At 42.2% G+C, this 15,984-nt stretch overlaps 1 protein-coding gene across 6 annotated transcripts in view; it reads left to right on the top strand.

Moving 5' to 3' along the window:
* The window catches only part of RhoGAP19D (Rho GTPase activating protein at 19D), a 43,559-nt gene extending 31,371 nt beyond the window's left edge, over positions 1-12,188 (top strand). For 4 of the 6 annotated variants that reach the window (XM_017174685.3, XM_017174684.3, XM_017174686.3 and 1 more), the window contains 10 exons: positions 4,217-4,951; positions 5,026-5,348; positions 5,431-5,499; positions 6,162-6,621; positions 6,972-7,071; positions 7,141-7,239; positions 7,302-7,664; positions 7,757-8,746; positions 8,819-9,728; positions 9,797-12,188. In XM_017174685.3, the coding sequence (XP_017030174.2) occupies positions 4,217-4,951; positions 5,026-5,348; positions 5,431-5,499; positions 6,162-6,621; positions 6,972-7,071; positions 7,141-7,239; positions 7,302-7,664; positions 7,757-8,746; positions 8,819-9,728; positions 9,797-11,316 (5,569 nt within the window). In that variant the 3' untranslated portion in view covers positions 11,317-12,188. The remainder of the gene's footprint in view (positions 1-4,216; positions 4,952-5,025; positions 5,349-5,430; positions 5,500-6,161; positions 6,622-6,971; positions 7,072-7,140; positions 7,240-7,301; positions 7,665-7,756; positions 8,747-8,818; positions 9,729-9,796) is intronic. The other 2 variants (XM_017174688.3, XM_017174687.3) reach the window with 2 other exon arrangements.
* Positions 12,189-15,984: the final 3,796 nt, after the last annotated feature.

Below are 15,984 nucleotides of genomic sequence, written 5' to 3'. Positions count from 1 at the left end.
TTTTCTGGTGCGCATAATGGAATTCTCCTTGTTTTGACAACATTTTGTGGGCGTGCACTGCCAGAAAAATGTATGCCCTACCACCATTCAATGGCGGCGACAAAAAGCCGATCCGTGTTCACATGAAAATGATACGTTTCGAGATTGATACAAATATTGAAAGCAGGTTAATTTTGCAATTCTTTATTTCTAATTTCAAGTTGTTTTGTCCTCAAAGAAATTGAGTTTGTATATAGTTCATTTAGTTTTTTGTTTCAGTGCTGCTGTGTTAATGTGACGATGATGATGAGTAAAACAAGAAACTACAATTTGCAAGAAACCTTGTCAAAAAAAAAAAAAAAAATTAACAATACTTACATAGAAAACATTAGATCAAAAGTTCAAGTGCTTTTTCAATGAAGACCGAGATCAAAGCAATGAAAGCGACTCTGACCACAATTAAAAGCAAAACAGCAAGACAACAACGAACGTGACTTGTGCAAAGGTTTCGCTTTGGCCTTGAAAAAGGTTTGAATCAATGGGCTCCATCAGTTCAGAAAGAAACAGAGGAAACCCTATTCCAATCAGCATAGAGTGGGAGTAGATTGAGTGTTCTTTCTGTCTGTAGGGAAAGGAAATGAAATAATGTTTTTAAATTTAATTTCATTAAATAGGAAAGAGAAAGTTATGTAGGAAGAATTTAAATGTAATGATCTCAAATGAATTTCCGATTTATAGAAACAATCGAACGGCGAGTGTCGTTACGCATCTTGTACATAGAGTCTTTGGCTTAGAAATATAAATACAAAGTATTTCCAAGAACCTATTTCCGACCCGCTTTTTTTCTTTAGTGGGACAAAGAAATTGAGGAATTTGCGACGGCGTTCGCTATTTCGACAACAAAATGAGAAATCGCACACCGGGAGAAAAGGGAAGTGAATAGTTGTGTGCGTGTGTGTTGACAGGTTCTCTCTTTTTTTTTTTTACTCTCGCGCCACTCCCCCTGTGGCTTTTGTCGCTTATCAAATGTGTCAACAATTTTTTATTTATGACTTGTTAATTGCAAAGAGTCGCAAGAGTTGGCAAAACGCAAATCAGACAACAACAAAAAAGAGATAAATAAATAAAAAATAATGCCACAATGGATAGCTCACAACGAGCAGACAATAAAAGCGCGAAATTCCACACAGAGAAAGGGAGGCTTCAGGGTTCTCCAGTGAGAAAAAGCTTATAGTAGTTAGGATACAGAAGTCAAAGCGTTTTCTTTATAATGCAGGATAAAATTACTCAATAATCTTCTTAATCAAAAATTACCAAAACTCCTAAAAACCTGTGTTCTCTGAAAAAAAAATCTATATGTGAAGCGATATTTGCACTCATTATAGATATGGCTAATTCGCTAGCCCCTTTTTATCGATATGCACCAACTATACATACATATATGTACATATGTATTTATAGGATACTTCTATGTACTGCGGTGGTTTTTGGGATTTGGCTGAGGGTGTTGGATGTGCCCAGTGGCTGCGGTGAATCAATTCGAATTGAATTGTATGCGAGTCACTTGTGCAGATCATACGCACTGCATGCACCGAAAGAAATTTATAGAAATTACCCAAAAGTGGTATTTATATAAATATTATTAAAAATATATAATTTTTCGGTATGTTTCGCTATTTCATAAAGAAATATATACATTTATATATCGATAAAGTACTTTCCTATATTTTTCAGTATGATAAATCGATATTCTGCTTGATAAATCCATATTATTTTCAATTCTATATTTAAAATTTGGAAATGTAAAAATATATATTTTATATTTACCTAATTTCGTTCAGTAAATCACATACTTTACATATATATATATCTACTATACATATATGTGCATATATCGAATATTAAATTCAATGCTTATGCATAGATAATAATGCCATCGAGCTCTCGCACTTTGCACACCAACAATCACACATTTATTTGCGGGAGTGAGGTGTGCGGGTGATGGAAACGCGATTCTGATGCAGGGAACTTTACCGTTGGTACCTGCTCTTTGCTGCTGCACAGTGGTTTCAAGTCTAGTTTTTTGCAACACAATTTTATATACATATATCACATTTAATTTTTTTTAATTAATAAAAATGTTATCTAACAATTTTGAAAAAATCACTAACGAAACGGGTTTCCAAAGGCATTAAAATACAGCAAATATATAATATATATTATAAACTATTATATGTAAAAAAATATATATTTTTTTTTTTGAATTATAATTGATATATATTATATATTTATCGTATATAAATAATAAGTAAAGGATCATTATTGTTAAATTACAAAATTAAACAAATATTTTATTAAATTTAAATTAATTTCGAAATTCATGAACCTGGCCCACTGTTCGCTGAAAGCTAGGCAATGGAAATGCGCCACTGATACGAGTGAGTGTGTGTGTGTATACGGAGGCGGAGGACAGGGAACGAGCGATATTCTTTATTCCTGCGACTTGTGAAATATGATCCTGTGGCAGGAAGGGAGCGAGTGATATATGAGAGGCAAGGGGAAAGGGTCACGGGGCTGTTGTGGGGCCATCTATTCATTACCTTTTGACCTTGACAGACAGTCTGCCGGGGTTTTTGAGAGCCTCGTGAGTGTGGGAAAGGCTTTTAAAAGCGAATTGAATTAAATATCCTGGCACACACACACACAGACAACCACTATCTCTGGACTATTTTTAGCTTTGAACTTTCATTTAACACCGGGGGGCAGCAGGGCATCTCTGGATAAAGGGATCTCGGGACGCAGCCGGAAACGAAGGCATAGTTAAACTAATTTGCCATTTCTAGTGGCACCGCAGCCACCGGATAGGCAAATGCCTCGCATCTCTCTCTCTCACTCTGTTGCCTTTGTGCCACACGGAATTCAATTATTTGGACTGCTCTCAGCCACTTAAACTACGGCCCAAATCTAATTTGTATTGGCCTTCTGCTCAGTTTTACCGAGTGCCCAGACAATGTGTGTGTCATCGTGTCCTGGTTCCGGATACCGTTACACAGCAGGTGGAAAAATTTCACAAGACTCGGTTCAATAATTTGGCATTTGCACATATCACAAAAGGCTTTTAGCCATGAACTTATCAACTTCATATTCCCTGTCAATTAGGGATGTCGCTTGGGCAAGTGCACAGGATTCAGACTGACCACTCGAGAGTTTGTGTGTGTGTGTGTGTGTGTTTAGGTTTCTTGCTGCAAAATTGTTGCAAACTTTCTGGTTTCCTGGTTTATATATATTATATTTTACACTTTTCAGTGGGTAAAAATAATATAAAGCTGTGGAATGTGTTTGATATGATGTGTTTATATTTTATATATAATAATTTTTATATGGCAACGGAATCAGGAATTTGGCAATGCCCAAGTGAGGGCGGGCGGCGAGGAGCGTGATCGGCGTACGCGATCGCAAATATTGCGCATGCGCCGCATATGACGACAGCAGCTGTGAGTGACTGACTGATGATGGCACGTGCCATCGCCGTAGCCATCGAAAAATCGGCACAGGGGAGCTTACAGACATTGGGCGTACTGTATTTGGTTGATTGCCAATTTGGATATTCGGGCGATTCAAGTGACAAAGATGTTTTTGTATTGCAAAAAAGAAAATTAACAGGCAAAAAAGAAATCAAAGCATAAGCCTTTTTATTTATATTTAATTTTTTTTTAGTTTTATTTTTAACAATTAGAAAGCAAATAGAAATGCGTAGAGTTGATTTATAAATATCTATATTTATTAAATGTACTTAACAATAATAACGAAAATACAAGAAAATAAAAGAATATATTAATCGAAATAATATATCGGAGTATGGGGGATAGGATAGTTTTCGATAATATCGGTAACTTTAAATGTGATATTTTCTTAGATTTTAAAAATCGATTTATCAAAATTATCGTAAGTTTTGATAGATCGAATTATCGTAAATGTTGATTAATCGAGTTTGAGATATGATATTGAACTCGATACTTTTGTCGATATGTTGAACTTTCTGCTCGATATAATCAATAAAATATTTTGAAATAAATTATAAAACTGTATATACAAATAATAAAATACAAAATATTGAGTTAAAATGTAAATATGTATATTTTAATGTTACATTTTAATTATAATTATTAAAATATATAATTTATTATTTTTTACTAATTTATTTAATATCATTTTTTTGTTTTGTTTTTTTTTTCAGTGCCAATCAGCCGCCAAATTTAACAGTATTATCGGCCAACTCGGCATCGGCCACGCCCACTCCCACCGCCCGTCAACCCAAGTCATCGATGGCCCTTAGTCAGGCGATATATGCGGGATCCGGTTCCGTAGCCATGTCCGGCTCTGGACCAGTATCCGGGGGCAGTGAGAACAGTGACCTGATGATACGCTTACGGGAGTCGATCAAGCAAAAGGAGGAGTTCCTCAAGTCGCCGGGTCCGGCTTCCCTGTCCTCCGCCTCAGCGGCCAATGGCAATGCGGCGCAGTCGTCGTCGTCCTCATCGCCGGCACAACAGCAGCATTTGCAGCAGCATCAGCAGCACTTTTTTCCCTCACACACGCCGCCCGGTGGTGTACAGGTGGTGGCTCCCCCGCCACGCAGTCGCCACCAAGCGCTCCTTAAACAGCAGCAGCAGCAGCAACAGCATCAGCAGGTTGTCCTGGGCTACGATATGTTTTATGCCGGTGGCAAGCTAGTGCAGCGATCATCGACGGCTCCGGGTAGTGTTGTGAGCCAACATCACCAGCAGATGCACCACCAGCAGCAGCAGCAGCAGCAGCAGCAGGAACAGCATCATCACCAACACTTGCATCAGCAACACCAGCAGATCCAGCAGCAGCAACACCGCCAGGTTATGATCAATAACAATGCCAAGTACGCCAAGGATCTCGATTATTTTGAGACGCTACAGGAAACGGGAGTTACCAACAAGGTGTAAGTATAGTTGGTGAAATAATATACTTTTCAGAGAAATCTAAAAAGTAAAATAATTGTAAAAACCCAAACAGATTCGAACGGAAATTGGTATCGCACATGTCCAAGGGATTTGATCCCTTTAAGCCGCTGTCTATCAACACCAACGCTTTGGAGTCCTCCGCCAGCACATCGAGCACCTCCACCTCCACGACCGCTACGGCGGTAAAAAAGCAGAGTGCCATCCTGTACGAGTCGCTGCAACAGCATCCGCTGGCCAAGTACCATCAGCAAGGCGGCCAGCAGACAACGGTGGACGGACAGAGCAGCAGCAGTCGGATGGAGCTGCACAAGGCGACGCTGGCGAATGCCACCATTGATCCGGTGCCGCCAGCACCAGCACCAACCAACAGTAGTAGTAAGTTGTGCCTGGGGATCTCAATCTCTCGGATATTTTACATTTAGTTAATTCTAAAATTCCGTATTTCTCTTTGGTGCAGAGTTTGTTGCGCTGCCGGAAAAGAAGGTGGCTTCTGTTGCCACGTTGGCGGATATTGCCGAGAGCAGTGGTAGGTTTAGATTGGTTTATAGATTTGTATTTATTTCTCACAAAACAAAAATAAAAGCAAGCAAAATGATATAATATTGAAGAGGCTTAGGGAGAAGTTTTCAACTGAAAATATCAGGGATCGTAAATGATGATTATTAGGAACATTTTTTTAATGAAAAAATCAACCATTAATAATGATTAACTTTTAGTGAGGATATGTGTATAGATATATATTATTATTATTTTTGTTTGTGTAAAAAGAATAAGAAATTATTCGTTTTTTTCCAGTGTAGCTTGCTAATAATAAAACAATTTTAATTGTATTATTATACTTAATAATTATAATATTTTTTTAAATAATTATTATTATATATATTAAAAAAATTATATTTTTTATTACAAAAATTATATTTCTTATTACAAAAATTATATTTTTTATTACAAAAAATTAAAATTAAAAAAATAAAATAAGGATTAGGTAAGGATAACCAGACTTACACGTGCAAGTACCAAGTCCTACAGGGCAGCCACAAATGTGAAATATTTTTCGCACATTCTTAATTTAAAGGATGTTATAAATAAACTTTTGATTAGCGCACTCTTTTAATATTTTATTATTACCCCCAACGAAGGCTAAGCCACTAAATCCTTATACATACGTTTTCCTCGTCATTCTTGCAGCGGCCGCCATAGTGGACAGTAGCTCCAGTGGAAACGTGGTTGTGCGACGCTTTAAGCCATTAGCCTCAAGCTCTTTTGATGAAGGCAAACCGATGCGTCGAATCTCCTATTTGCGGGCCACCAACAACGAGGCCGACTTTAATGCAGCAGAGGCAGCAGCGGCAGCAGCTGCTGGCGGGGATCAATTAGCATCTGTACCAGCGCAAGCGTCAGCACCCGCATCAGCTTCAGCTGCCGCGGCACCAATGCCCATTTCCATACCCATTCCGGTGGCTGCCGTCGTTGTGGAGCCGCATAAAACGAAATCCCTGGTTGAGGAGCATCCGGATCCCACTTATGATGTGATTGGAGGCACTGGCGGTGGCCATGGGTTTATTGAGACGCCCAACGGCCTGGAGGATGTGCGTCTGTCGGCCCACGGCAGTCGGCGGGCCTCCATGAGCAGTGATATGCGAAGCAGGTGAGTTTTAAGAGTTTGGTTTTTATGGTAATATTTATATTTATTTTTTTAAGATTTAAATAAGTTTATATATATATATATTTTTTTTTTAATATTTAAATAAATTTATATTTATATATTTTTTTTAATATTTAAATAAATTTATATTTCTTTTTTTTTTATATTTAAATAAATGTATATTTATTTTATTTTTTTTTTTAATTTAAATATATGTATATATATATTTTGTTTTTAATATTTAAATAAATTTATATATATATATTTTTTTTAATATTTAAATAAATTTATATATATATATATCTATTTTTTTTTTATATTTAAATAAATTTATATATTTTTTTTATTCAAAGCATTCACATTGATGCCGAGCTAAATGGCAAGTATGTGCCCAACGAGCTGGAGGCCTTCGAAACGGAGATTGAGATCAAGTCCTCCTGCATCAATGGAAAGGTGAATATGTCCAGGATAACCAAAATAAGTCTTTAATATATATTTTCTTGCATATATTCCTTGATTCAGCGCATGTCCGAGTACCGATCGTGGCGTCAGGTGAAGCTGGAAATCAAGGGCGATCTGCTGCGCATTTACTCAGGCCGCCATGCCAAATCGGAGCACAATGTAAATATAATTAAAGTTGAAATGAAAATAGCATTTCCAATTTAACAAACTCTGCCCTTCAGGTGATAGAACTTGATATTAGAAACTTTAAGTTCTTCGACGAGTCGCTGGACAAGAAGAAGTACTTGATCCGCATGCAGTCGAAGCCATCGCCCAGTGGAGCCCACTTGGCCACCTTGGGCAACGAGCTGAACCTGGACGAGAATCACGACAAGCAGCTGCTGACCTCCTCGGGCAGTAGCAGTGCCAATGAGCCGACAGCCTCCGCCGTCGCCTCCGCCTCTGCTTTGTCCACATCCACCTCATCGTCAACCTGCAGCAGTGGTCCCTACACCGAAATCCTGTTCAAGACCAAGAGCAGCAACGAGATGAAGCGCCTGTTTGGGCTGCTGCAGTGGAAGGATAGCCTGAATTATGATGATAATGTGAGTTTATAAACTAAAAAACTAAAATAAAATTGTTAATTTATATAAATTTCATGTTAAAACTTTTAAAACTCAAATTCTTCCCCTCACAGGAGCACCAACAGCTGCCCGGCAAGCAAATGGCAGAGCCCCAGAAAACAGCCGCCACCTCGAGCAGCAGCAGCTACCTGGACGATGTCCCATCCGGTGGAGCAGCGGCAGCAGACAGCTCACCTTTGAGCTCCCATTCAGCAGAGGCGGCGGCTGGTGGTCATCATCATGTTTCGGCTTTGCCAGCCGCCGCAGCAATTGTGGCCGCCACCAGCGACTCCATATCGCCGGTGATGAAGGCCAGAAAGTCCTCATCGCACAAGCATATACCCGATAAGGATTTGGGTTCCCCGAAATCGAAGAACTGGAAGGATTTACTCTTCCGCCGTGGCGGTGGCAGTGGCGGCGGCGGTGTCTCCCATCATCAGCACGACTTGGCATCGCCATCCTCTGGCTGCTCGTCAAAGCAAACCGGTTCCATTGGCGTTCCCCTGCGCAACTGTCCCATGTCAAAGCTGAATCCCTGTGTGCCGCACCTGGTCGAGGTGTGCACCAATATCGTAGAGACCAAGGGCTTGAGTGTGGTTGGCATCTATCGTATACCCGGCAACAAGGCGGCCATATCAGAACTCTCCGAGCTGGTCAACACCAAGGACTTTCAGTTCGAGAGCTGTGCCACGGATGTGCGCTGGGAGGACGTGAATGTGGTGAGCAGCCTGCTGAAGCTGTTCATTAGGAGTCTGCCGGATGCCCTGATGCCGGCCAGCTATTACATCAATTTCATCGAGGCGGACAAGAAGGTGGGCCTGGAGAGGATTGTGCTGCTGCGCGAGATTGTGGAGTCTCTGCCGCGGCATCCTTACGAGACGATGAAGCATCTGATCCGGCACCTGTGCCGGGTGAGCGACAACTGTGAGGTGAATCGAATGGAGCCCAAGAATCTGGCCATTATCTTTGGTCCCTCGATCATCAGGACACCGAATGACACGCTGGAGACGGCGGTCAAGGATATGAAGCACCAGTGTCGGATTGTTGAGCTGCTGGTGACGCAGGTAAGGGGATATTTTGATTGGAATATTTTTTAATATAAATTTCTAAAACCTCGTATGTTTTCTTCCTTTTAGTACGACTATTTCTTTGAGGGCGGCAGTCTGCCGGACTTGGCCGAGGTCAGCGGCGCTTGTGCCGCCGTTAGTGCTGCCCAGCCTCAGCAGCAGACGCAGGAGGATCAGACGAGCATGCTGCTAAACAATCTGTCCAAGATCGAGCGAATCACCGAGCGGGAGACCACAACGCGCACGTCGCGCTTTATGCCGCAGCTGAGACGCAAGACCCATGGCAAGCGGAGTGTGGTCAACTCGGACACTTACTCCGGCGAGAGTATTCTGGTAAGCGGTAGTAGCTGCTCCGCCAGCAACACCACATGCACCACAAACACCACCACCCACAACACCACCACAAGCAGTAGTAGTAGTAGCACCATCACAACCACCACCACCACCACTACCATCCAGCAGCGGCGACGGGCACAGCGCAAGGCTGTGCAGAGCATTTGCGATCAGGCTCTAATCCTGCTCCTGCCCACACCCGTTTCCTCCGTCTCTCTGCCCTTTCAGTCGCTGGACTACGCCAAGGTGTCCTCTGCCTCCGCCTCGGCCTCGGCCAGCAGCACGGCCAGCACATCGAGCAGCTCAACGCTGCACAGCGGCAAAGCGTCCGCCGCCTCATCCTCGTTGTCCACCAGTTCCACAACCAAGCTAAGCTCATCCTCTTCCATAACGGCCACCTCATCGAAGCTGTTGCAAAGTGCGGCTCTGAAGAAGCGCAGCACGGGCGGCTTCCTAGGCTCCTCCTCGCGTTCCTCACAGCAGACGACGCGCAAGGCCAGCCTGGATGAGAAGGACTCGGGCAGCATGGACTCCGCTGGCAGTCTGGCTTTAAATTTAAATCTGGCCAAGGAGCAGCAGCGCAGCAGTGTGGATGTGTCGATATTGCTGACGGATGATGAGACCAGTAGCCGGCTCAGCGATACGGGTAAGCATGGTGGGAGGATTAGGTGGAGGAGGAGTAGTGTAAAGCCTAAAGCCTTCCCTTCTTCATAGGTTCCATGTCGCTAACCACCATCACGGACACGCTGGACACCAAGCTGAGGAACCTGCGCAGCGGCTCCGAGTCGAACGATGAGAACGTTGCCGGCGGCGGTCGTGACTTTCCCAAGAATCGGCGCCACACTTTAGGTCAGCCGCTGCACATGCACTCCGAGAACATTCCGTATGCGGACGAGTCGCCCGAACGGCTGTTTCATCAGTTTTGCAATCCCTTGGATGCAGCTCCCTTGTCCCTGCATCTGAGTCGCTCCTGCACGGCCACGAATACGATTGGCGCCGGCAACGACGACGACGAGGAGCAGGAGGAGGAGAAGAAGCTATCGAAGCCTTCGTCCAAGCCGCTGCCCCCGAGCTTGCTTAAGGCCGCCGCCCACAAGCTGCAGCATTCGGCCACAGTGCCCATACATCAGGGCAGTTCTACGGCGCCTCCAAGCGGAGCAGCCACGCCCACTGGCAGCACTCCAACGGGCAGTGGAGGTGGAGTTATGCCGCCACCGCCGCCGCGTAGCTCCTCAAGCAGTGTCAGCACGCTGACCAAGAGCCTGCATACCACCAGATTTGGCAGCAACTATCTGAGCTACGAGCGAAGCCAAGCCACAGGGGGAGTGGGAGCAGGAGCAGCTGCCTCCGAGGATGATTCGGAGGGCTCCACAACCAGCGATCCCAAGGAGAAGCTGATGCTGGGCGAACGCCCCTCGCCCTCGTTTTTTCTCGAGCGCTACAACAAAAAGAGACGCGACCATCGGTTATTTCGCAGCGCCAGCTTCAACTGCCGAAACTACTCCACCCGACACCTGACCACCTCACAGACGACCACTCCGGGTGGAGGAGGAGGAGGATCCTCCAGCGGCGTGGCAGCGATAGCAGTGGGTATGACCTGTTGCCAGGCACTGAATCCCACCACCAGCACCGGCACTGGCCTGACCAAGGACGAGAAGACTGACATGAATCTGACCAAGAAGCGCCAAATCCAGAACAAGCAGAATCGTTCCATTAAACGGCGGCACACGGTCGGCGGTCCTCATGACTATTCCGCCAGCAATGGCAGTTGCTCAAGTCATGCCCATGCCCACGCCCACTTGCACTCGCATTCGCATCACGCACACGATCTGGCGGCCATCAACTACAATCATCACAATCGCCATCATCAGCAGCAGCTTCTCAAGCTGAATACCACGTCAGGTGGTGGTGGTGGTGTTTCCAGTGCCAATGCTGCTGCGGCGGCAGAGACCACCACCACAACGACCACCACTACCACAATGGTGCTGCGACGTCTGGAAGCGTCTGAGCCTGGCACGGGATCAAGCAGCAGCAGCAGCAACAACAACAACTCGCCGCAAAGCGATGGCAGCAATGGGAATGGAACAGCAGCCACTGGGGGAGTAACCCCACCGCCTGGCACCTCCGGCGGCGGTAGTAATAGCAGCAGCAACAGCACCACACCGGCGGGAGCGGGGGATCAGGTAGTGGAAGTGGGCATACGCATCAAGAACCTCAATAGGGGACGCTTTTGAGCTCAAAAACCCTCAAAAAACAAGAAACACAGGAGTTTGAATGGAAGAAAGGCGGGATTACACCTGAATAAACCTGAATATATATCCATTTATTAAGGAAAAAGCGTTTAAACAATGAAAAGTTTGCACGAAACAGCAGAGCCACAAGAAATTCGTTCAAAGAAAGCAGTATTTTACAACAATGATAAACAAGTAAATCAGTTTAACTAAAAATATAAACAAAAAAGGCAAGTTAACTAAAGAAATAAACAAAAAAGAAAACAAGTTACCTAAAAATATAAACAAACAAAAAATTAGGTAAACGCAAGAAAACTAAACAAAAATGTGTTGTAAAATCAAAGGGTTCAAAAAGCAAGTTTTCATGAATGTTTTTAATCATTCAGAAGAACTTGCTTATACATATATATATATAACCCAAAAGATTTATGTCAATAGAAACACAGTCACCATAGTCTATATATTAATATATAATAGATATATAATAATAATTACAATATATATCTATTATATATCGAAGAGTGTGCAAAAATGTTGTAACCAGCAACAGTTTTTTGAGCCAGAAATCAGGTAATCAGGCAGAGAGCAATTGCAAAATGGTAATATCCACTTGAAAATATCAAGATATATACTTTATATATATACTAAATGTACAAGTGTCCCAACAACTAATTATTTAATTAAAAAGAAAGCTTGACCAACCAACAAATAACAATGAAAAAAAAAACACCAATGGTTGTTGTTGAGTTGGAATAATAAGAAAAGTTGGTACATCTTCCTATAAAATATTGTAAATCGCCCCTAGATGTGGCTTTCAACAACAACTAATTATTTAATTAAAAAGAAAGCTTGACCAACCCATAAATAACAATGAACACCAACTGTTGTTGTTGAGTTGGAATAATAAGAAAAGTTGGTACAACCTCTTAAAAATATTGTAAACAATGCAACGCAGCAAATGAAACAATCGAAGATGAAACTATAAGAAGCGGCAAGTAATTTATTTATTCGCACACTTACACTGAGAGAAAAACACACAAACTAAAATGGGAACCAAGCTAAGAATCGCGCAAATGAGAGAGAGAAAGCAACAGAGTTGAAGAGACAGAGCGAAAGAGAGAGATCTATATTGAGGATAGACAAAGAAAGAGATAACTATTTTGTAAAACGTATACAAGAAACACATTAAATACAGAGGAAAAACGCATAAATAACCCCACACACACAGACTCATATATATTTGTAAAATAATCATATTTAATATAACAATTAACGAACGCAACAAATTGTTAAAAAAATAAACATAAACAAAAAGGAAGGAAGGTGTCGCCTGTCCGGTTTGAAAGCCAACCAAGTTGAGCCAAGTCCTTTGTTCTGCGTTTTAGTTTTAGATGTGTAAATGTCCGTATACATATACATATATATTTCCCCTAGTGCGAATGTGTAAAAAGAAGGACAAACGTATGTATAACCCATTTTTGGTGCCTTAAATTGTTTGCTTTACATTTTTTTAAAAATATTATAACATTTTTTTTTACCATATTTAAGCATAAATTGTTTACTTTCTTTAACGATTGGCGGTGCAACAATGTTTACAACTATATAATATAAAGTTATACACACCTGGCAACCGGACAGGTGCGACAAGAACAAGAAACAACAATTTTTTTGCAAAGGGAAATGTTCGAAATTACGTTTAATATTGATGAAAAAATTATATATATGTCGGAGATATCCGTTATTTAATTTAACCGTAGTCGAGCCAGCGAGTTCTGTTCGCCTGCGCAGTCAAATCGAATCTGTCATCACGCCACTTTTCCTGTGGCCCTTTCACCTTTTCTTACTTTTCACTCAGATGTCATTCCTAGACAATCTCAAGCTGTCTCTCTCATTCTCTCCTATTGTTGCGACAGACGAACAGACCTCACTCAGTAACACTCCTGTTACCGACTCAACTGTCATTGCGCCTGCGCGCCAGCGACACCTACAGGCTACCAATACCTGAGCATGCCGAATAGTTCTGTTGCCATAGCAACAAGCTTTCCAAATTTGCACTTAGCAACCAACTCGCCGACACGGCCATCCTGACAATTCACGCGTCCTCGCGTGACGTGTCTTCTAATAGCTCTAAACATAACTGTCATTTTCATTTATCATTCTCTCTTTTTTCTCTCTTTGGTCTCAACTTAACATTTCATTTTATCTGTTTTATTCAATTCTTACCAATTCAGAAAGGCCCTGCTCCATATTTCAAAAGGCCCTGCTTCACATATTCTAACCATAGGAATAAAGTAGGCCTTGTTTCATGTGATCCGACACGGCCTTCCTGACAAATCACACGTCCTCGTGTGTTAACTTTATATCACAGTATTCTCAAATTTCAGTACTCGTTACATTTTATTGTTAACAAACATTTCATTAATTTACTAAACATGAGTATTGAGGCATTTAGACAAAATAAGCATCTTGGTTTCATGATAACATAACAAATTACATCTTCATTTTAATCATAATTTACAATTCAGACTTCTCTAATTACATAGCTTTATCAACTGGTGTATTTCCTTTTACACCCACATACTGACCCCCGCCATAACAATTCCTTCTGTTATGGTGCGGTCTCCACTGACCCCCGCCATAACAATTCCTTCTGTTATGGTGCGGTCTCCACTGACCCCCGCCATAACAATTCCTTCTGTTATGGTGCGGTCTCCACTGACCCCCGCCATAACAATTCCTTCTGTTATGGTGCGGTCTTTATATCCCCTCTTGGGATTCCAAGGCATCAACCGTGCCATCCATATCATCATTCCCCACATGGGAATCAGACGCATCTCCACTTGAGTCGTCTAAATCTTTATCAATCAACGTGATTGCTTATTTGTCTATTTGGCAATGCCCTCAAAAACTCATGCGCATACTTATAAGTTCTTTTGCTTGTTAAGGATTTTAAAATGTACCGATTTCCATCTTCATTTCTTTATCTCTTTCTTTCTCCTCTCTCTATGATGCACTTCAGTTAATTTTTTTTTTTTTGTTTAGAAATGATTACATCTGCAATAAGTATAGACTACAAACTCTCATCTGAGCAAACAATGCCAAAAATGTCAGAATAATTGCACGCCAACCAATATTTCCAATTCATACAAAGGCTACTTGGACTCCACAAGACACATAGTTCTACCAATATATCCACCAACATAAGGGTCTCCATTAATTAGGTGTATTAGCATTGGACCATATCCACAAGAGCTTATATCTGTTTCAAATTTGATCAGATGTTTCGAACCCACAAATAACGATTACAGGCTCATTTGTAATAATATTAAAAACGTTCGTTCCAATTTCTGAATATCGTCATTTCACTTAAAGATACTTGAAGCCGAAGAATCTGTCTCATGATCTGAGAAAATCGAGGCACACGTTTTTGAAAATAAGGCACCAATTCAATAAATGGTCTTACGACGGTCTCTTAATTGCACCGATTAAAAGGACGGACCTTTAACGTAAGGATTTTCTAGGAATTGGGTCTGATTTCTCCACCGCACACCTCATAGCTCAGATACTGCGTAGTAGGTTCAAGAAACCCACATTTGGTAACGTTAAATGGCAACTCTGGTACAGTCAACACATTTAATACAACCTTCAGCCTTCGGAAAGCCTTTTCTTCCGAGTTTGCCATGATTAACATGCATCTATGTAAACTATCGCAAATAATCATGATAAATTCCAAACGCCTTAACAATTGCATGATGAAGGTAGAAGATGCACTCTTCAAACCAAACGGCACGGCAGACCAAACAGACGGCAACTCGTAATTTTTTTTAAATTAATTATTTTTCAACAGAAACATTTTTCCTTCACAGGGTCTGACATAAGCGGCAAAGGCCACTGTCCGAAACCATTTTCGAATATTGCTTCCGATAGTCTAAGCACAACCTATCGTAGCACAGGGCTCGCCAATGGGAAGGCAGATGTGCAAACAACACTGCAATCAAACACATCTCTATTCCCATCTTTTAGCCAATTCAGCTCCCAAATCAAAGAATAATTGGAAAGGGCTCACCCGATACTGTCACTGTTGAATCACACAAATCAACTCGCTTCTACATGCAGCTGATGCTGCCGCTCGCAGCCGCTGATACCCATCTCGTGCACACAGATGCAATGTGACCACCGTTATCACGCCTGAAGTGCGTCACTCCAGCTCTCCGCACTTCAGCCGCAGTTCCGCCAGTGTGCTGTTGTTGTTGTCTTCCATTCTTCCCCAAATTTTCTGGCCGACACTGATGACACTTGCAACCGTCCGGCTCAACACGCGACCAGTGCATTTGACTGCCTATCACGACTCCGGTGTCTCGCACCACGCGGCTGCGCAAGCCTTCGATGCGCCACTGAATTTAATATCGACCGAAAATCACTTTATCAGAATGCCCGCGAGGCTATGGTGAATCCCACTTCTGATGTCGGAGATATCCGTTATTTAATTTAACCGTAGTCGAGCCAGCGAGTTCTGTTCGCCTGCGCAGTCAAATCGAATCTGTCATCACGCCACTTTTCCTGTGGCCCTTTCACCTTTTCTTACTTTTCACTCAGATGTCATTCCTAGACAATCTCAAGCTGTCTCTCTCATTCTCTCCTATTGTTGCGACAGACGAACAGACCTCACTC

The sequence above is a fragment of the Drosophila kikkawai genome, chromosome X (assembly GCF_030179895.1).
Source record: "Drosophila kikkawai strain 14028-0561.14 chromosome X, DkikHiC1v2, whole genome shotgun sequence".
Classification (NCBI taxonomy): Eukaryota; Metazoa; Arthropoda; class Insecta; order Diptera; family Drosophilidae; genus Drosophila; species Drosophila kikkawai.
This window is presented reverse-complemented; position numbering and strand designations above follow the sequence as displayed.